We start from the raw sequence: 23,547 nt of genomic DNA on the forward strand, positions 1-23,547 counted from the left end.
ATTATCGTCGATAAACCTGTGTTGTTCCTCAAACTTAATCTCGTTGTAATTTCATAAATACTTCAAACAATCTGGTTTCATAAAATTTTCTAGCACTGTTTTGAAAAGCCACAAAACAATTGAGGGTAGAGATACATGGGGTGGAATTAAATGATGCAAATTTACACAAAAATAACTACTCCTTGGTTCAATGCAGCAGTTCCTGTCGTTACATTTCACTACTTGCTGAAGGTACTGGGATGTCCTTGCGAGATGAGCAAACCACTCGGCTTAATATCGTACTAATTTCGCTTCATCGATTTGGGAGTTTGCAGACTCAATATATTCTCCTTGACGGGATATCCATCGGTCGTTAGTTTATTCCACATATCAGATAACGATTCCCCTGCATACTCAAAATGTTTCGTTTCCAGTTATGGGTCCCTTGTTTTGAGTTTTGAGAAAGTATCGAACCTGCTAACCCCCGGGATAGAGAAGCCATGCGATGTTCAACTCGGTTGAAAGCACTGCGTCCTGGAGCATTTGTAGCAACGAATGCTTCATCGATATACAATTGATTGAAATGATTAATCGAAAATACCTATGACCTTTCCAAAACGAGGGTTCTCGTCTGGTCATCCATTCACATTAATTATGATTACTGGCTTGGTTATGCTTTGATAACGAATGACCTAGAATTCAGGCAGCTTTCACACCCTTTTAAAATCGAGCTAATGAGAAAATGCGTTCGAAGAACAGTGCCTTCCTGATCGAAGAGCAACGTACATTGGAACACTGTATTGAACTGCTTAAGCATGACCAAGATGCCCTCATTTTAAGTTTGCATCCTGCGATAGCAGACGGAATAAGCTTAAGTTTAGCATGCCATAGCCATGACAAAATCATGATCCGGTAGATTAAGGCGATATTCGAGATGCACTAACACGCCCCGTCACCCAGATATGAGTGACACTTTCCTCGCTCAAATTGAATAGAATTTTTAAACAGTCAAACCCATCAAACCATCAAAGTAGAATTTAAGATGTGTAGAAAAATCATAAAATCAAAACCATTAAAATTATTTTATTTTCATTATTTTCTCAGTACCTGGCTTTAGTGATCAATATCACGCGTGATATCGATCATATAATTTCAAATTTAAGCTCGTTGTAAACTTGTTGTCACACTAAAAATTTTTTTTTCACTGTTTTTTGTTTGTTCCATTCAGTTGGGAGTTACAGAATGTTAACAATGGAAGTCAACAAATTCGGTACATTTTACACTTTTTCTTTTATAAACGAGAAAATGCAAGCCTGACCGCTGAAATTGTGAATAGTGTTTATGGTGCCGTTACTGTAACAATAAAATAGTCCATTTTTTATTTCATTTTTTTTCTAATTTTCAAATTTAAAAAAAAATTGTTGGTGCAATACATTAAATTTTGATCTCAACTGCCAACAAATGGACCGTTTGAGACTAGCGATTTTTTTTAATCCCTTGTTGGGTGTGAACCACTGCGTACATTATTTTGAACTATTGTGGTATGCCCCATTTTTTATACTACGCTTCAAGCTTATCTACTACTTATTGATGAAGAAGTAGACTGAAAGCTATAACTAGATAGGTGCCAATCAGGAATAATCTGTTTGATGAAATTTATAGTCTTGATCGGCGACACAGACCAATCTTCTGCTGTTAAGTCCATTTCGACACATACTTTATGATCTCGGCTCAGGAAACACATCTCATCCGGTCCCAGAACCGAAGCTGCCTGCTAAAGAATATAGGGGCGCATGAATTCATTTAGGAAAACAATGTCCTACCCATCGCATTAGTTCAGTCTTTACGACTTTCTGGAAGCTGTGAGTATGAGTTTAATCAGTTCGTTGTTCAAACTACTTCTCCATACTACGTTTTCCTACACACAGATGGTTCATGCAGTTTTGCAAACCAGCCCGTTCGATTATTTCTAAATTCCAATAATACGCGAAGCGATGCAAAATTTATGTGTTGTATGCCACATTATTTGGGAAGGTTGAACAAGACTCCCTTTTCAGGTAAACTTCGAGCGCCACACGATTATATCTCCACGTGAGTTGACCAATAACGTCTTGAAATGAAGTTATCATCAGTGAAGTGAACGAAGTGTTAAGAGGATATTCTAGTCTAGAAATTTGAAAAAAAAATTTAAAAAAATCTTTTTTCTGAACGAGTTATAGTCATTTCAGTGATGCGGTATTTTATTTATGTACGGTCTTGACAGAAAACTTCAAACGTGACTGACGAAAAGAACCTACAGACGATTTATGAACGTGTCATATGAAAAGGTTTTAAACTTAAATCAATAATTTCAGTTTGTTTCAGTAGAACGTTTGATCAATTTGCCTCCACATGACGGTACCTATAAAATTCATGAAATTTGGTAAATCGTAATTTTTTTCCAATGCCAAATGACTTAAAAATGCATAAAACGTCGAAAGATGGTGTCGTCTCGAAATTTTTGGCCGAAAATCGACCTTCTAGGGCTTAACTTAAGTGACAATGAAGGTATGGAGAAAAAATTATAATCGAATATAGAACCCGCACATTTAGTTTATTGGCCCAAAAAATAACCTATGCAAAATTTCAGCTCACGTTAGAACGATCTCCGATCGATGATAATCTGGAATTCCATGGATTTTCTGCTTCATGGACAGATCAAAATGTACAGAGGAATTGATATCGTGAACTCATGGATCCAGAGTGGAAATTTAGCTCGATTAGCTCCTCAAAATTTCCGATCACCAATGGGTTCATAACGTTACACCGGATGAGGAACCGAAGACATAATAAATTAAAGTGATTTTTTAGTGGGAGAAGGCCTGCCAAAATCTCGAGACTCTTGCTGTGCGCTGAGGGCATACATCACATCGCAATACGGAGACAATGGTCTGAATTCGCTCGAGTTTGATGAGGTGTATTTTGGCAGCTGATTGAAAACAGAAACTGGCATACTTCAATACTGAGAGAATAGTTGTTCGATACAACATTATAAGATCTCTGTGCTGGGTCCCCATCAAGTGCCGGAAATTGTACGGAGAAAGTTTATTCTTTGTTGGCATTTTTTACTCAGATACCTCCTGGGCCCCTCAAGTACATTTGGAGTCGAACCAGACCCCAAGATGACATAGTGATCGGTTTACCCAAAAGTTGAAGCTTTGGTTTTGGTGGTTTATGCTTCCTAGAAAAGACAACCATCTCTGTTTTCTCCATGGAGAACCCCTAGACCAATGGCCCACGTTGAAAAACTATTGAATGTATCTTGTAAGGGTCTTTGCAGGTCGGATTCTTTTGACCCCACGACAGACACCACTCCATCATCTGCAAGTTGTCTCACTCTGCATTTTTGTGTAACACAATTGTCAATGTCGATAAGGGAGGTTTTTCAACAAGTTGAACTTAATTCTATCCGATCCTGGAGAATAATTGTTACAAGGAAAGAGAGCAAGAGAGAATTCTACCACCGAAATCTCGAAATCAAGATCGCACCTATCTTGTGGTATATCTCGAACAATTTTTTGTACGGGAACGGAATCGGGACAAACCATTGCTTTCATTTGATGAAGAGAGATTTCTCATGTTTCTAGGCACTTTTCATAATGTTTCATTGACGTTTCACGTGACAAACGTGACTGTAAATATTTGTAACAATTATAGATTTTACCAACCAAGATTTTAATTAATTTTAATTAGAATAAGAAATTTTCACTTGTGCAGTGAAATCGATTGTCTTCCAACACGAGATGTCTTTTTTGTAATAATTTGCCTCGTCACTCGATGACATTTCGCAGATGAGAGCGATTTCCCTAACTATCTGAATGTTGCGGAGATTCCCACAGTTGTTCTACAGTGGTCGTCACCGAGGGGTACTCGACGTCAATGAATGGTTGTCGTCGTACTGTTCCCCCCAAGCGGTTCAGTGAGAGTTGAAGTCTCCCAAGATCAACCATGGCTCAGGAAGGAGTGAGCACATGTCAGCAAGCTACTTCCGGATAACTGTATCTTTCAAAGGCCAATACAAACTGACAATACAGATATCTTTGCCTCTATTTTCGACTTTTTGAACAACATGAAAAAGGACCTTGATCAGTTCAACGACGAGAAAGCAAATCGGTTCTGAGAGGATTTAATTGTTTTAAAAATCGGCACGAATTTTTCGGAGAACCTCAAATTATTGTCGGCTTTGATCAGCATAATAAAACAACATACATACCTTCTTTCCATTGCAGTTAATTACACCGACTCGTTCGCTAGTGATGAGTGCCGAAAACCGCCGCGAGATGGAAGAGTGGCTGCACGCCCTGAAAGTCGCCTCGTCGCGTGAATTTTTCGAACCGGGACCACCTGATCAGAACGATTTCCTGTCGGGACATCACCATTGGTGAGTGGTATTTTATAAAACTCGCGAACAATACAACTTACGGCCTTCAACTATAACATAGAATTATGAAAACTACAAAGACGGCAATGCATGTTTTTTCCATTGCAGGTTGTCTACCTCTCACGCTCGACCAACGTATTGTAACGTTTGCCGAGATGCCCTCTACGGTGTCACTTCGCATGGACTCTCGTGTGATTTGTGCAAGTTCAAGGCTCACAAACGGTGCGCAGCAAAATCAATTTCCAATTGTAAATGGACCACACTTGCTTCCGTTGGGAAGGATATTATCGAAGATGTCGATGGGGTAATACCGCCGAATGCGTCTCAGAAGCGATTTATAGCTTCCTTGTGTGGTTTTCCTTTCAGAATATCGTCATGCCTCATCAGTGGATGGAGGGAAATCTGCAGGTGTCAGCAAAATGCATGGTTTGTGACAAGACATGCGGCTCGGTATTGCGTCTCCAAGATTGGCGCTGTCTATGGTGCCGATCCACAGTACACACGGCTTGCAGGCCCCAAGCCCAGGTTGCCTGCCCGATGGGACCGTTGCGGGTCTCTATCGTGCCGCCAACGTCACTCCATTCGATAGGAATTGATGATGCGTGGGATGTTTGTAAACCAAATTGTAGTTTCTCGCCCCTGTTGGTGTTAGTAAATAGTAAATCCGGCGAAAACAAGGGCAACAATTTTCTCAAGCGTTTCAAGCAGCTGCTGAATCCAGCACAAGTTTTCGATATCATGAACAATGGCCCCGGAATAGGGCTTCGTCTGTTTCGCCACTTCGATCCTTTCCGAATACTGATTTGTTCTGGTGATGGATCCGTCGGTTGGGTTCTCAGAGAAATTGATCATCTAAATATGCATGTAAGTAGATTACCATTGGAACAAACAACATCCTATAACAGCCATTCCATGCCAAACTGATATTGTGGCTCTCAGATTTCCATGAAAAGTGGTAGTTTTGTTCTTATCGCAAAGTATCAGACCCGTATTTTTTTGTTTATTCGTTAGGGTGGCCATTTCCATTTTAGGGTGGTCCGAAAAATCAATTTATTCCACTTTTTCCCAAAAATGACTTTTTCAAAACTTTTGAACTACTGAACCGATTTGGATAATCGACAAATCAAATTGAAGCCAATGAACTAGTTTTTCTTTGAAAAACACTGAACTTGCAAAAACAATGGATTTAATTTTCGTAATTACTGATTGTAGTTGTATTTTATTGTTTTCATGGCTTTGGACTAGAGGGCGTTATATTTTTTAATATTTCTTTTTTTTTAAAGCTGAAGACTTTTTACATAATATTTCTCGATATTAGAAATGCTATGTTTTTCGTTTTTGAGATATGATTTCTCAAAGTTAACCGGCAGTTCAAAAAATCATTTTTCCCTTTTTATCCAAAAAATGACTTTTTTGAAAAATTCATAACATTCAAACTACTGAACCGATTAAGATGATCGACACATGAAATTGAAGCCAATAACCTTTGTTGAAAAAATATCATACTTGCGGGGAGATTGGATTCTAGTCGCACAGATCTAGTCTAGTCACATGAGAATTTTGAACGAAGACTTAAAACATGCGAAATTTGGAAAATAATAACTCAAACACAAAACAAAAAATAGCGCAACTGATATCGAGTTATGTTATGTAAAAAAAACTCATCTTTCCAGAAAAAAGATAGAAAAATATAGCGCCTTCTATCTTTAACCTAGAAAACTATGGAAAACTAACTCAATCAATAATTACAATAACGAAAACCCATTTCCCCTTTTTTTTCGCAAAAGTATATTTTTTTAAAGAAAACTGTAAGCTTCAATGTGATATGTCGATTGGTCCAGTAGTTCAAAAGTTATGATTTTGACGTAGAACTACGTCTTTCGTTTCTATACCGGGGTGTAAAACCAAAGTTTCGAAAACGAAAGCGTTACGCCGGAGACCGAGATTTTGAGCGTTAATAGCTCTTAAACAACTAAACGAAATGGTATGATAAACACTTCATTCGAAAGATAAAATGTCTACGCGTCATATACTTGTTACTTTTTCTTCCAAAAACATGTTTCAATAGTCTTAAAATTGCTTTCAAAACAGGCTATTGAAATCACCAATCGGTATATAAGCGAGCGCCGCTCGTAAACCCACTCAGTTATGATTGAACAGCGATTGGAGCATGTTGTCGCTGTTGTTGTGAAGCTAATTTCGTTTATCATGAAAGCGCTGATGAACGGTGTCACCAAGAGCCTGTTTGTGCACCTGAGGCCAGAAGGGAATCCATCAGGAGGAGAGTGATGCCACGGTTCCGCTTGAAACATCGGAGCAGCCGCCACATACACACATACACGCGCGGAATTCTCGTTGCCATCATCGTTGCTGAAAAATAATCTGCCAGTTCCCCTGGGAATTGAAAAATACATTCATGTGAAAGAGTTTATTTTAATGTTTTCTATCAATATAACACTGCAACCAAATACATTTGGTTTTGTGATCTTTCAATCAATCGCAATTAATAGGAAAGCTTCTGAATATTTTTTTCCCCATCAGTGGAAAATTTTCGTATCCAATATTGGAAGCATAACATGAAAAACGTGAAACATCATCGCGAAAATCAAGTCATTTTCGAGCGATTATTTGCTTTCTACTCATATAATGTTGCGACCAAATACATTTCGTTTTGGATTTTTTCAATCAAGTGCGATCAACGTAAGACCACGTCTTTCGGCAATTTATTAGAGGTGCAATTAATATTTAGGAATTCCCGCTCTACGCGCACTGGCAAACAATGTTTACTCAACAATTTCTCAAACGAGAAATGGGTGTTGTGAGAAAGGATTAGCGAACGCGAAAACGACAAACGGGAGAAAGATATGTTTGGAGGTTGAAGGAAGTTGGCAGACAACTTCTTCATTCTATCATTCAAATAATGTGATTCATACCACTTCGTTTTGCCAGAAAGAGTTTCTTAATGCTCAAAGGAGGAATCGAGTCCTCTGAGGAAATTACCCAGCGCAAATTAGAGTCGACTATCGATTGCGGCATTCGTACACAAATAATTTTATAATGCAGTTTCACCAAAGTGATTTCTTCAGATATATTCACTACATCATGTCATGTATTTCATATTCTTCATTATGAAATCCATATCCATGGCACCTATCGGTATCGAATTATTATCGAAACCACGATTTTCGCTAAATGCTCCTTTCAGTTCGGCCTGTAAAAAACATTTCTGAACTCTAATCCATCAAATTTGGAGCCCTGAGAAGAGCCGTTGATTATATGCTAAGCTAATATAGCACGCTCTCCTCGGATACGATGGGCCAGCTGGATGTCCTTGAGCATGATGTGACGCATTTTACAGGGATAGCACATAAATTGGTATCTTCGAATAAGCCTCCTGCAGCGTCATAACCGCGGAACTTTGGAAGCGCAAGTCGGTTTTGAAGTCCTGAGCAATTCCAAGATCCAAATGCTGCAAAGGTAGCTTGCGGATCAGCAATTCGGTCGACTTTTGATAGCGACGAATTTCACGCAATGTTCCCGATCGATAGCGATGTGGCTTCTTCACCTATCCTGCTGCTGGTGCGCTTATCCGAGCTGCTTTCGTGTAGAGACGTCGGATAATCGTTCGATTAATTCAAATAATCGAATATCTTAAATTATAATCGAGTAATTTTGTATCGAATAATTTAAAAGCAAGATATGAATACATCGAATAATTGTCATTGTAATCGCGATTAATCAAAGAAGGAATCTTTCTTGAGGTTAAGTCATTTTTAGATTAAGAATCAGGCTACATAATTTTTTTATCCATCATTTTTTTATCCAACCATCTAACATCGACAACCCGATAGACCACGAGACCAGAATGACAACATGATACGTGATTATTACAAGAAATAAATATTCGCTCGATTAATCGAATATTGAAAGACAATTATTCGAATTAATCGAATATTGAAAAATGTCCCAACGATTAATCGATAATCGAATAAATGCAAATTTTAGACATCACTACTTTCGTGTGCCTTACCACCGAAAGACTAACGAGCTGTCTGCGAAAGACTAACGAGCTCGAGTCCTCACGGTGCGAGAGTAGAGTAAGAAATGAACGAAAGGTAAGGTAAGGTATTGTATTATAGAGACTGTAAACTTTTGCAGTTCATTCGTCTCTAGCCTTGAGAAAGGCCCTTTGAAAACTCTACTCTATTTACTCCAGCGCTACCACCTCCACCCTCTTGCCTTGAGAAAGGCACTCGATCCCTCGCCGTCCGGCTCGTCCAGCAACGATGTTGTCCACTCGGTGTCCACACAAAGAATGGCTGAAAAAGAGATGAACGAAAGCAAAGGAAGCGTCATTTTTTAAAACATAAAAGTATCGAATGTAAACCCCGCCCTCTTTATTATATACTGTATACTTACGAATATAATAAGGGTGGGGTTTAGATTCTATACTTTTATGGTTTATAAAATGACGCTTCCCTTGCCTTCGTTCATACACGGAATAATACAAAATCTGTATGATTATGCTACCTGACTTTCTAGTCGTTACCTTTCAAGGTAACGGCTTTGGGATTAGGGTAGATATATTTATTTCCAGTTAGATAAGTAGTTTAAGTTGGGACAATGTAAATAATTTGGGGAGGGTATCTTATAAGTTAGATTTAGGTATAAAAAAAAGGTAACAAAAAACTAAGAAAAGTTTAGGCATGATCTTACAATAGGAATATGAAACAAACGGATAATGTGTATGATGAATATCTTTACAGAACTTGACATTGCAATTTAAAGATGTAGAACCCTAGGTTGATCACTTGAAATGTAGTATTATATTATAATGTAAACCAAATTAAGAAATAAAAAGAATTTAAGTGAAAAAAAGTGCCTTCGTTCATTTCTTACTCTACTCTCGCACCGTGAGGATTCGTTTCATCGGGACTAAGCAGACAGCTCGTTAGTCTTTCGGTGGTAAGGCACCCCGAAAGCAGCTCGGATAAGCGCACTACCCGCCGGAAGCGCGAAGAAGCCACATCGCTATCGATCGGGAACTTCGCATGAAATTCGTCGCTATCAGAAGTCGACCCAATTTGCTGATCCGCAAGCTACCTTTGCAGCATTTGGTTCGTGAAAATGCTCATGACTTCAAAACCGACTTGCGCTTCCAAAGTTCCGCGGTTATGACGCTGCAGGAGGCTTATTCGAAGATACAAATTTGTGTGCTATCCACGCAAAACGCGTCACATCATGCCCAAGGACATTCAGCTGGCCCGTCGAATCCAAGGAGAGGGTGCTATATTAGCTTAGCATATAATCAACGGCCCTTTTCAGGGTTCCAAATTTGATGAATTAGAGTTCAGAAAAGTTTTTTGCAGGCCAAACTGATACGAGAATTTTCGTTTGGATGCCATACAGCATCGAGAAAATTCCGGACAGATCTAATCGTTGCTGAAGAATAATCTGCCAGTTCCCTGGGAATTGAAAAATACATTCATGCGAAAGAGTTTATTTTAATGTTTTCTAACCATATAACACAGCGACCAAATACATTTGATTTCGTACTTTTTCAATCAAGTGTAATTAGCTGGAAAGCTTCTGAAGATAATTCTTTCCCATCCAATATTATATGCGCGCGCAACGGAAAATGTTTCGTTTCGCGAAAATTATATAATTTTCTATCGATTATTGCTCAGTCGCCGAAATTTTCATACTCAGAGAGTTCATTCTCCTCTAGTTTGCCATCCAAATTGCCATCGTAAACCACACCTTCTCTCGATTCAATCACGCACGAAAAGCATACCTAAATGATATTCTGGTGGTGAAACCCATTAATTTTTCGTGAGGCGTCGTGCACAAATTACGTAACGCTATAAGAGGGGAGGGGGTAGATGTTGCGTTACTTTCTGTTTATTAGAGATAGGAAATTGCGTTACGAAAGGGGAGGGGGGTTCAAAATCCGGATTTTTGGCGTTACGTAATTTGTGCACGACGCCTGAGGACATCGACAAGACAACATCGTTACTGAACGAGCTGAACGGCGAGGGATCGAGGGATTCATTACCTGGCCTGACCTGACCTGAAATGCAATCAGTTTGTTTTAACTGTGATGGAGCGCAGAAAAGCCGATCGATCAGAAGGAGAAGAGAAGGTGACCAAGAGAGTATCAGCATCGAAATACGGTTCCTCGGGAAGACATCGAAGCAGCCGCCACACACACACATACACGCGCGCAACTCTTTTCGTTTGCTGGTTATCGAGAAGAAACCTGGAAAGAAATGATCGTTGCTGAAAAATAATCTGCCAGTTCCCCTTGGAATTGAAAATTACATTCAAACGAGTTTATTTTAATGTTTTCTATCTATATAATACTGCGACCACATACATTTGGTTTTGTGATTTGTCAATCAAGTGCAGTTAGCAGGAAAGCTTCTGAAGATTATTCTTCAGAACAAGGTTTTTTGTATTCAATATTGGATGCATAAAACTTTGAGCCTCCAACGTAACGCTCTCGTTTTTGAAGCACCCAAATATTTATTTATTCATTCATTCAGGATGGATTTAGATTCAACTTCAAACAAATGATCTCTAAATCAACGATAGTCCTACGTCACCCTTGCGGTTATACCATAGATATGACCCACTTCCTGTTTTTTTTTAGTGGCAAAAACTTGTTTTTTCGAACCATCGATTAACTTTGTAAAACCTCAGCTTTCAAGAAAATATAAAAAAATATAGCGCCCTCTAGTCCAAAGCCATGAAAACAATAAAAAACGGCTACAACCAATATTTAGGAAAATAAAATCCATTTGTTTTGCAGGTTCAATATTTTTTAATGAAAGGCTACCTCATTAGCTTCAATTTAACATGTCGACCATCTAAATCGATTCAGTGGTTCAAAAGTTATGATTTTTTGAAAAAGTCGTTTTTGGGAAAAAGTAGATAAAATTGATTTTTCGGACCACCCTAAAATGGAAATGAGCACTCTAATAAAAAAAATAAAAAAAATACGGGTCTAATGTTTTGCGATGAAGAACTAAATTACCACTTTTGACGAAAATCTGAGAACCACTATATCGGTTTGGCATGGAATGGCTGCTAAGATACAACAAGTCTGTCGGAAATGCAGACGTTCAACAAATTAACTGATTGGAATTCCCAAACTCTTTATTTTGAACGATTAATTTCTAAGACATTCGTGTCGATTATTTTAATTGGGTTGACTCTACATTTAAATTCAGCCCGCGCACGTTTACGGTTATTTACAAAACCTTCGCCCGTACCTCTGTTATGGCTGTTCAATGTCAGTTCTAGTGAACTATATTTCTCTGTCTGTCGTCACTTACTGTAAAACGGGACAGGGGTTGTGATATGTTTCAAACTGCCCGTATGTTTTCCCTTGTCAATTTCACGACCGTATTGCTAAATCTTGGGCCATTTTGACTCCATTTCTAAGTACACACGAATGGACTCATTCTGTTCCATGATTGTTAATCTGTCCGATGCTTTTATTGTTCCCCATTCTATGAGAAGCCTGTAGGGTGTTAACCACAAACCAAATATCCGGTATAAACGATACCTCATTCAACTCTGGCGAAACGTAACATTCAACTCACAATCACATAAAGGAGACTCTGCTTACACCGGTCACGTCCTTTTGATACTATTAGATGTTTTTCCCGAGCGTTTGATCGACCGTGAAGCGGGAGCAAAAAGGGGCTCCTGTTAAACCACAACCGAGGTTTCGTATTCTGGCTGGTATTCCAAGAAAAAAAACAGATACCGTAAAACGACAGCACAAAACATCACACTCCAATAGAGCCAAGTTGAGCATTTTGCATTTTCATTTGTATTCTAAGCAAGACGTGACTGTAACTTTGGCCATACTTTGCTCTTTTTTATTTCTATTCGACAGCTAGATTCAACAAAACCCCACTGGGAATTGAGTGAATGGGTTGTTTCCGTTCTGTGGGAAAATTTTGCAACTTTATCCGCACCCTGTTGCACCACAGCTGAATGACAACCGATGCCTGGAAGGAATGGTCAAACACCTTTTTACCACTGCGTTGCGCTGGACGGTTTGGAGGTTTCCTATGGCTGTGGCAGTGCCTTACCAATGACCGTACCAACGATTGGTGCAAAACGAAGGGACGCAAAATGTTCTCTAGTCGACTAAATTGTCCCTGATGGGAAATGCAAATGAAGAGAAAATCTGAACTACCAATTGCGAATGAATTTTCTATGATACAAGAATTACGTGCCAACTAAATTCGGTCAGATGGTAGAATGCACTGTAAATAACTACCAACAGCAAGAGGAACACGTGTCCGGAAATGGAATTGCGTTTCTATGGTTTCATTTTCTGAACGTAAACGTTTTTCGCATGATTAACAGTTAAAGTTCGATGCGTGATATCACTTTTCGTTACTTTATCTCAATTAAAATTTGATGATGAGATAACGGTCAGTTGGTGACTGACAGTTCATAGTGAATATCTTTTCATTCTGATTTTTTGTTCAATAATTCAACCACAACCCAGCACGAAATATTAACAAAACCATGAGTAAACTTTTAAATGAAGACGGATCGAATTTTTGATAAGCTTGGGAGTTTGGTATGACTCATGACCTACAAAATGATGCTATTAATCCTACAATAGCATCATAGGATAAGTTATTATGAAATGCGATATAATGCACAAAATATTCTGAACAAAAAATAAGCTCCTAGCTATTCCACTCCGTTTTTTCAGTGCACCTTGGAATATCCGTATCAAAAGATTGTTGCTGGCTCATGGAAACAAAACGGCAAACTGAATATCATCCCTTTGGGATATGGAACGGGAAAAAGAAAAATGGGTTCATAAAAGCTCCCGCCTGTTTCGCTCATCTAGATTTCGCTATGTGAATAAATTTTCCGCTACCCTGTTAGACGGGGGCAACCTGCCACTGTGAAGTTTATAGAGTGGAGCTCTATGAATCCAGAGATTACAGGTATATTTTCAGGCATTTACACTTTTGTGCCCTCCACTGTCGGTAGCGAAAAAGGAATGTTGATCATGACGAAGAGAGACTGGAATTCATTCGGCACACATGGTTTCGTCGAGGCCAATATTTCCGCTGAGTTTGAAAAGACTAAAATATGATAATGCTTGTATGTTTGTTCGTTTCCGACGGATTAGTATTTATTCAAAAATAATGTTTCAAACAAATGACCTTTTGTGTTCTTTTCCTCCCTTTCTCTCGTCTGCTTTTTTGTATCATCCGTCGTATACAGAAACAATGTCAAATAGCAGTGCTTCCACTAGGCACCGGAAATGACCTGGCACGTGTTTTGGGTTGGGGCGGTTCCTGCGACGATGAAGCCCACTTGCCGCAGTTGCTCGAGCGTTACGAACAGGCAAGCACAAAGATGCTGGATAGGTGAGTAATTATTGTAGTACTTTATTAGAATCGACTTTTGGGTCACGGCGAACATGAGAGGATAAATTTACAGTGAAATCTAATCAAAACGTTTAAGGGGATATTCTAGTCTAGAAATTCGAAATTCGAAAAAATCGATTTTTTTCATATTTTTGAAATATGTTCTTGAAAGAATTTTTTGAAATCCACGTTATTTACCGAGTTTTAGCCATTCAAGTGACGTGGTATATAAACCAGAACGTGCTTGCTTTAAAACTTTTAACGCGTTTTTTTTCTTGAAATACCCTTCTTTCTCTTTTATTTTCTAATATTTTTCCGTTTAATCAATTTTTTGAAAGGCGTGGAATTGATACAACGTATTCAATCCCAAATTCCTAACCAGACCAATGCTCACTGAGGAATCCTAGGAATTCACGTTTCTAAACGTCCGCAACCATAACCTGCACCGTGTCCAATATTTTCTCAAACAAATTGAAAACTTTGATTACTTATCCGGCGAACTTCACCCGGAAATATGAAATTTTTTGAATTTCCCGTCCTATTTCTTGTACATGTGCGACCGACAACAGTAGAAGTTTCCCGAATTACAATTTGTGGTAGAATTAAGCGCATTTCTAAAAAAGAAGAAAAAAAAGCATTTCAAAACCAGTTAAATTCAACACCTTCTATTCATTAAAATCCCACAATAGCTAACGCGAAAAAAATACATCTCAAATCTGACCATCTTGTGATGACCTGACCTGACTTGTGATGATGATTTACTCTTGCGAAAATTTTTTTATATATAAGATACGTATATATGCGTAGTCGATTTTTTTCCAATTGTCCTATTTACTTTAGTATTCTCCAAAGTATTATATCAAAATAATTTAGGTAGAAACGAACACAACTATGTAAAGACGACTCAAATACGACTATCCCTTCTCTCGTGATGATGAGTTTACATACGAAAAAACCCTTGTTTCATATATAAGGATTGGAGAGCTTATTCCACCTGAAAATCCATTACCATTTTCGAGCGAAGATCAATTCCGTTGACGCGAATATCTATTGAACTAACAGCGTCTATCACGAAGACATTTGTTGCGGCACACGCCACATGAGTATCATTTCATACAACTATTATAAGCATTGTATCTACCTAAAACCCAATCCATTTAAAAACAATAGGATTAGCCTAGGTAATTTGCATCTAATCTCTATCGCATTTTTTTTCCAAAATATATATTTTTATCAAGGCTCATATGGCGTTAGCCTCACGGGGCCGGGAGTCCAATACTTTGACAATTTTTCTTATTATCTATGTTAGTAATATGTAACCGATTACTCGCGGTTGGCTCGAGGTTAGTATTACAAGTGTTCTCATAATTGGTATGTTGCAGTCTTCGATGCTCTGTACGTGTGCCCGACACGGGATACTTCCTATTGGGATGCAGCTGACCATTAATCAGCAACGCCCCCCTAGTCTGTAACCCATATCTAGCGTGGTGCATCTTTCTCGACTCGAGGAATCCAGGATAGACTGGTCACTAGCCGGCGCAATCATCAGTTCGTGTAGAGTTGTCATGAGCGGTACAACTTTTGGCTCTTGTTGAATGTTCAGTGGACTGCACAACCTTTGGTCCGTGTATCTGTAAAGAGTGTGTGTATGTATTGCCACGACTAAGTAAAAGTTTATCGATCGGATAGGAGGGATATGAAACGGGGACACAACGAAGGAAACATCATTAAACGTTGACATCGGCGTTTCTGAGGAACAGGTATAGATGAAGCAGAAGATCAGGATCACGGCTACCTAAGATATCCCGGACGGGGATATCCGATTGCCTGCCTTGTGCTCTTAGTGCTCTAGAGAGCTGAGAGCGAGCAGCATGGAACCGGATACACGACCAGACAACATGCTCGATGTCGTGGTAGCCATCGCCACAATCACAAAGATTGTTTGCTGCGAGCCCAATGCGATAGAGATGTGCGTTTAGGTTGTAGTTTTGGGGGACCTCTCGATGAGTAAATGTAGGCTTCTGTTCAGAACGATAGTCAGTTTATTACTAAAGAATATTTATGTACAAAGGCCCGATGGGCGAAGCGTGTAAGACTAATTGTATGGGACACTGTCCAATATAATGTGTGCACAATGTCTATTGTGCGATCGCGTGGTCAGTGTGTTCGGTTGACGATGGATGTGGTCATGTAGGGTGCGATGCCTACAGTCGCCACAATACTTCCCCCTTAGTTTTGCCAATAGCGTCGAGGGATTCTTACACGGCGACCGGATCTAGTTTTGTATTGTTCGGGTTCTGGTACGGGCTCCGGCTGTGACGGTGATATTTCATCGGCCTGGACGAACGCTGCCTTCAGTCGGTCGATGGAAATCGGAGATGGTTTACCGTTGATATCGATGATGTATACCTTCTTCTTCCTGCGGATAACACGGTATGGTCCGTCGAAATGTGGTGATAGTGGTGGCTTTATGGCACCAACTCTCACAAACACTTTACTGCATGTGGCCAACTCTTTTTGGACGAATGGCGTCTCCCTGGAGTGATTGCTTGTAGGTGTAGGTCGGAGTTTTGCCATCGTTTGTTTCAAGTCGGCAACGAACTCCGGAGTGGGCTTCAGGTTCCTGCTGTTCTCTCTGAAGAATTCTCCCGGCAGGCGAAGAGTCGTACCGTAGGTGAGCTCGGCCGTTGATGCCTGAAGGTCCTCTTTGAGCGATGTCCTCATGCCGAGTAACACGATTGGCAGCGTTTCTGTCCACCGTGGGTTCTGGTGGCACATGATTGCGGCCTTTAGTTGTCTGTGCGCTCTCTCGATCTGCCCGTTGGCCTGAGGGTGATACGGTGTGGTGCGAAGATGAGTGATGCCGAGAGTGCGAGTCAACTCTCTGAAGAGATCGGACTCAAACTGCCTTCCCAAATCGGTCGTTACGTTAATAGGTACTCCGATTCGGGCGATCCAACAACTAACGAAAGCTCGAGCTACAGTAGCTGCCGTCATGTTGGGGATCGGGATGACTTCTGGCCAACGAGTAAATTTATCAATTAGTGTTAAGCAATAAGCGTTACCTTCGGATGGTGGTAGTGGGCCAATGAGGTCCATGTGAACGTGTGCGAATCGTTCACCAGGTGTAGCAATCTGTGACGTTGGAGATCGATTGTGACGGTGCACCTTCGACTTTTGACACGGAATGCAGCTGGTTACGAAGTTGCGGCAATCCCGTCGGACCGATGGCCAGACGTAACGATCCGTGACGATTTTGGTGGTCGCACGAACTCCGGGATGTGAACCGCTGTGCAGCTTAGAGATGATCTGATTCCGAAAGCTGTTCGGGACAAATGGTCGGATGGCTTCAGTAGAGATGTCACAGTAGATGGGCACGGAAGACAGCAGAGAGGATAGTGCCTTCAGTTTCATCGTTGTGTTTGTCGGTGGGTCCGACAAAAAATTGCTGAACTCGGGATTTGTTTTCTGCTCGGTTGCGAAGACGTCGAAATCGATAGCTTCATTAGTGCTGGTAATAGCTTCGATTCGACTCAACATGTCAGCTACTCGATTCTCCTCGCCGGGTACGTGTCGAATGTCCGTTGTATATTCGCTGATGAAGCTGAGGTGCCGTTGCTGGGTCGGACTTGCTCTCTCTGGACGTTGCTGAAAAGCAGTGATGAGCGGCTTGTGGTCCGTATACACGCAAAAGTTCCGAGCGGACAGAATATCCTTAAAGTATTTCACTGCTTGGTATATGGCGAACAGTTCTCGGTCGTATGTGCTGGTGTTTTTCTTGCTGTCACTGAGTTTGCGGGAAAAATAAGCCAGCGGTTGACGACCTTGGTCGGTGATTTGGTGCAGAACTGCGCCGATTGCGGCACCCGATGCGTCGACTTCCAGGGCCAAAATTGCGTCGACAGAGGGATGTGCGAGAAGTGCAACATTAGCTAGATCGAGCTTGCTCTTTTCAAATGCAGCGTTCTGCTCATCCCTCCACTGCAGCACGGTCTGGTCGTTCCGGACGTTGTTCGGTATCATCGAGTGAAGGATTTGCTGGGTTTCGGCTGCTCGTGGAATGAAACGGCGATAGAAATTTATTGTTCCCAAAAAACGTTTTAGCTGCTTAGCAACGACCGGGCGTGGAAAATTGAGGATAGCGTCAACCTTGCTTGGTTTTGGTTTGATGCCATCCTGAGTGATGAGATGGCCGAGGAATTCTACCTCTGGTTGCCCGATCTGGCATTTGCCGACGGTGATGGTGAGCCAATTATCACGTAGCCGGCTGAATACTGTACGCAGGTGATGCTTGTGCTGCGTAATATCATCGGATGCTACGCAGAGATCATCAACATATGGAAAAATGAAGTTGAGGTCACCCAAAATGTCGTGTAGGTGTCGCTGCAACGTCTGACCGGCATTCCGGAGTCCGAAAGTCATATACTTGAATTCGAACAACCCGAAGGGAGTTCTTCACTAAGTGCAGCGGGCTGGCCCAGCAGCTTTTCGAGGGTTGGCATATTCCTTGATCCATCAAAAACCGAAATTCAGCTTTAGCTTCATTCAGTTTGTCAATCGGCAGTCTTCGGGGGCGACAAAAAACTGGTTGACCTGTGGTGATGATGTGGTGAATGGTCTTAGCCTTGGTGGTCGCCGGTTGAGGTTGAGCACAGTGATGTCTTGGAATTCCTTCAGGATGTCGGCGAAGGGCGAGTTTACGTCATAGGTGGTGATCATCGGCTCTGAAACTGCGTTGATGTTGTTCACTTCTAGATTGGTTCGGTTGTCGATGAGCTTATTGCGTCGTAGATCTACGAGGAGGTCATGCTGTCTCAGGAAATCGGCGCCGATGATGGGGGATTTCACATCTGCAATGGTGAAAACCCAGACGAATGGCCGACGGAGTCCAATGTCAATATTCAAGCGTTTGGTTCCGTACGTGTTGATGGGGCTGCCATTTGCAGCGAAAAGCTGGTTCATTTTCACAGGGTTGAGTTGTTCACGTGGCGTGGGAGGAATGACCGACATGTCGGCTCCAGTGTCGATCAGAAAATTATGGTGTGTGTTCTGATCGCGCACGTGGATTCGCCAGATGCGAGTACGGTTCAAAACGGTGCTGGTTATTTTTGCTGGTTCGTCTGCGGTGGAGGGAGCTTGGGTGCAGGTGGGCTGCGAACTAGCTAGTTTTTTTCACGACGAGTGTAAGTTTCGACGTTGCCGTCGTAGAAAATGCACGGGACGCTTGGGTTGTCCCCTTTGTGCTTCTCGCACTTGGTTGCTTTGGCTCCGTGTCGGTAATGAAACCAGCAAATCCATCGACGAATACCCTTTGATTGGCTCGGAGTAGAACTACGTCGTTCTGCAGAACGATTTCCAAAACGGGTGCGAGAACGTTCTCTTCTACGAAATTCACCGGAAAAAGCATTTTCGAGACGTCTCGTTAGGGCATCAATACGGCTTTCCAACTTGGCAATGGTCGATTCCTGGTTCGTACGAATAGTAGCGACGGTGTTGGTGGGTGCTTCCAGGATTTGGTCAGCAACTTTGGCTTGCTCGTCAAGTGATGAAGATGGCATCGCTGTGATGATGGAACGTGCGGTGGTGGGTAGAGCACGCAGCTAAAGATTGGACAGTACACTGTCGGTACATCCTGTTCCACCAAGCCGGCGCATCTCGGACAGCAATACACTAGGCTTCTGGTCACCCAGCGTCATTCCAGAAAGCAAGCTCGTTAACCGTTGCATCTCCGACGGACGAAAATGAGCAACAATGGCGTCCTTCAGCGTCTGATAGCGGTTTTCATCCCGCGACAGGTTACATTTCGCAATGGTGGAGTACACAAATTTGGCACGTGAACCAAGTGCAACGAATAGTGCGTTGAATTTATGTTTGTCCTGCTTAATTTGGTTCACACTGAAGGCTGCTTCCATACAGATGAACCAAGTGTCGACATCTTCGGCGTCGAACGGAGGATAATTTATTTTCGCGACAATGGCGGCATTCATCTCTCGCGGCTCCGGTTTCACATGGCTAGCGTTGTCTCCGTCTCGGGTCTGGTCGACTGGCTCTGTCATTTTCAATTCGGCATGATTTGCAGAGATTCTGCAGATATCGTTTTTCGCGGATTCACAAAACAAAAAAAAAGTGCTTTTTCGCGGTACGCGGTTACTTTGTGTTTCGACTACTTATCAAGCGTCGGGGTCACCAATATTTGGGGGACCTCTCGATGAGTAAATGTAGGCTTCTGTTCAGAACGATAGTCAGTTTATTACTAAAGAATATTTATGTACAAAGGCCCGATGGGCGAAGCGTGTAAGACTAATTGTATGGGACACTGTCCAATATAATGTGTGCACAATGTCTATTGTGCGATCGCGTGGTCAGTGTGTTCGGTTGACGATGGATGTGGTCATGTAGGGTGCGATGCCTACAGTCGCCACATAGTGATTGGACATAAGCCGAGATATCACGCGAATGAAATCACGACCTACATTCAATCCCTTGAACCATGCACTCGTCGAGACCTTAGGGATAATCGTGTGTAACTCATCTTCACTCCACATGCGCTGCCAACTTACGAGTGTGTGCTGACGAGGAATGTGAAAAAAATCGTTATAAGCAATTTGCCTTCAAAAAGTGTGCCTTCTGATGCGCCCACCTTAGCTAGCGAATCCGCTTTCTCATTCCCCGGAATCGAGCAATGAGAGGGAACCCATGCTAAGGTAATCTTGAATAATTTTTCGACCAAAACACTCAATAGATGTCTTATTTTTGTTATGAAATAAGATGAGCGTTTATCAACTTTCATTGAGCGGATTGCCTCTATTGAGCTAAGACTGTCTGAAAAAATAAAATAATGGTCGATGGGCAGTGTTTCAACGATCCCTAGAGCATAGTATATCGCACCCATTTCAGCGACATACACGGAATCCTGGCAGCTGATCGGAAGCAAAAACTACCGTATTCTAACACTGATAATATCGTTGTTTTGAATAACTGAATGAGGTCTCCTGGATGGGTACCCCACCATGTTCCGGTTATTGTTTGGAGAAAATTGATTTTTGCTGGCATTTCTGTTTCAAATACGCAATGTGTATTCCCCAGGTACATTTAGAGTCAAAATATACTCCAAGGTATTTGAAAATCATCGAGTGCCTGATCGTTTTGCCGGATAGGTGAAGCTGGAATTGGGCGGGTTCGTGCTTCCTAGAAAAAACGACCATTTCGGTTTTCTCCGTAGAGATTTCGATACCCAGCTTGAGAGCCCACGTGAACAGGTTGTTCAGGGTATCTTGCAGGGATTTTTGCAGAACGGCGGGATTAGTACCCGTGATGGAAATAACTCCATCGTCTGCAAGTTGTCTCAACGTGCAATCTCTAGTTAGACAATCATCTATATCATTGACGTAAAAACTGTACAAGGGGGGGCTTAGGCAGGAGCCTTGCGGTAGGCCCATAAAACTGTATCGAGAAGATTTCAAGCTGCCATGACTGAAAAACATGTGCTTTTCTGACAGTAAATTGTACAGGAAATTATTCAGAATTGGTGAAAGTCCACGATTATGAAGTTTCTCTGAGAGAATTTCCATTGAAACTGAATCAAATGCCCCTTTGATAACGAGGAAAACGGAAGCCATTTGTTCTTTGCGAGCAAATGCGATTTGGATTTCAGAAGATAGCAGCGCGAGACAATCGTTCGTCCCTTTACCTCGGCGGAAGCCAAACTGCGTATTTGACAGCAAATTGTTCGCTTCAACCCACTTGTCCAAACGAAGTAGAATCATTTTCTCTAACAATTTACGAATACAGGATAACATTGCAATCGGCCTATACGAGTTGTGATCGCAAGCCGGCTTGTTGGGTTTTCGTATGGCTATCACTCTCACTTGCCTCCAGTCATGTGGGACAATATTCAGCTCCAGAAACTTGTTGAACAAGTTCAGCAAACGCTGTTTCGCCAAGTCAGGAAAATTCTTCAACAAGTTGAATTTAATCTTGTCCGACCCCGGAGCTGAATTGTTACATGAGAGGAGGGCAATTGAGAACTCTACCATCGAAAAATTCTCATAATCGCATTGGGGCGGAATGTCGCGTACAACGCTTTGTACAGGAACGGAATCGGGACAAACCTTTCTTGCAAATTTGAAAATCCAACGGTCAGAGTATTCCTCACTTTCATTTGTGCGCTTTCGTAAATCAAACTCGATATAAAATTATACTCTTCGAGTGGAGGAAGTTCATGCATTGAAACAAGTGCTTCAGATATTATTTCTGCAAATTTTCTCCAGTCAATATTTTTCGTGAGGTCATACGCAATATCGACTGACTCACGAGAACCTGATTCATTGGCCGTCGATAAAATTATTGGCAGGTGGTCACTACCGTGGGGATCTTGGATTACCTTCCACGTGCAATCCAGGGATAACGAAGAAGAGCAAAGTGATATGTCTAGCATACTTGCCCGTGCAGGAGGGTTGGCTATTCTAGTTGCTTCCCCAGTATTCAAAACTGTCAATTTGAAGTTGTCGCATAGATCATAAATCAAAGTGGCACGGCTGTCAATTTGAAGTTGTCGCACAGATCATAAATCAAAGTGGCACGGTTGTCATCGTAGAGTGAACCCCATGCTGTTCCATGGGAGTTGAGGTCACCTAAGATTAGCCGCGGCTCCGGCAGTGCCTCGATGATATCAAAAAACTGATGGCGGCCAACCATAGTTCATGGAGGAATATATATCGAGGCAATGCAGAGGTCTTTGCCATTGATTTGTGTCTGGCAAGCGACAACTTCAATGCCTGTCATCGATGGGAGAGTGACTCTATAGAAGGAGTGACATTTTTTGATCCCCAATAGTACGCCACCAAACGAGTCATTTCGATCGAGGCGAATAATGTTGAAATCGTGGAAATTCAGCTCGTCGGCTGAATTTTTCACAGAGGGAAAATACATCACAGTTAGAACTATGAACTAAAAATTTAAATTGATCTAGTTTAGGGATGATGCTTCTGCAATTCCACTGTATTACAGTGGTCAAATCCTTGACCTCTTGCACTGAATTAGGCATCGAGGGAAATGAACGCTGCAAAAAAACCACATTTTTCTTTCATGTCATTTATATTTAAAGCATTTAAAATGTTGTCCACAAGGTCAGAAAGCGCAAGCAAGCCAGATTGTGGCTGTTGACTCGACCGCGAAAAAGGAACAGACGTGTTGGGTTCTGCTCCGGGGAGTGCTGAGGACCCCTGGTGCGTAGAAGAACCACTTAAACCAGGAGGTACTTGCTTCGGTCTATTCTCAGCACGTTCGATACGAGGTTTCATTCCAACTTGGGAAGTTCCGGTCTTCTTTCTGGGGAGTGATGGAAAAGAAGTAATTTTTCTTTTCCTAATGGCACCCTGCGATGTATCGGAACTTCCTGCATTGAGAGCGTCAGCAACAGGCTCGTCGTTCTGCAGAATGGAGTAGGGATTGTCCTGAGTCGTTGGAACGGAACCGTTAAGCATTTCTGCATAAGTCCGCTTGGAACGTTCCTTTAAGGAACGCTTGATTTTTTTCCCCTCGTTGTATGTACACCGGGCATTGAGAAAGATCATGGGAGGCCCCGTCGCAATGAAGACACTTGCGCTCTTTTGCGCAAGAAGTCCCATCATGACTCTCTCCACAATCTGCGCAACGTTTTTTTATTGCAACAATAGGCGGTCGTGTGACCGAGTTTCATACATTTGTTGCATTTCATTACCCGGGGTACAAACA

At 41.6% G+C, this 23,547-nt stretch overlaps 1 protein-coding gene across 2 annotated transcripts in view; it reads left to right on the forward strand.

The window, feature by feature from the left end:
* Positions 1 to 23,547, forward strand: part of LOC129774039 (diacylglycerol kinase eta) — a 265,856-nt gene that overhangs the window by 207,879 nt on the left and 34,430 nt on the right. For both annotated transcript variants that reach the window (XM_055777737.1, XM_055777738.1), the window contains 4 exons: positions 4,248 to 4,399; positions 4,508 to 4,703; positions 4,766 to 5,263; positions 13,667 to 13,812. In XM_055777737.1, coding sequence (XP_055633712.1) covers positions 4,248 to 4,399; positions 4,508 to 4,703; positions 4,766 to 5,263; positions 13,667 to 13,812 — 992 coding nt within the window. The remainder of the gene's footprint in view (positions 1 to 4,247; positions 4,400 to 4,507; positions 4,704 to 4,765; positions 5,264 to 13,666; positions 13,813 to 23,547) is intronic.

The sequence above is a fragment of the Toxorhynchites rutilus genome, chromosome 3, assembly GCF_029784135.1.
Source record: "Toxorhynchites rutilus septentrionalis strain SRP chromosome 3, ASM2978413v1, whole genome shotgun sequence".
Taxonomy (NCBI): Eukaryota; Metazoa; Arthropoda; class Insecta; order Diptera; family Culicidae; genus Toxorhynchites; species Toxorhynchites rutilus.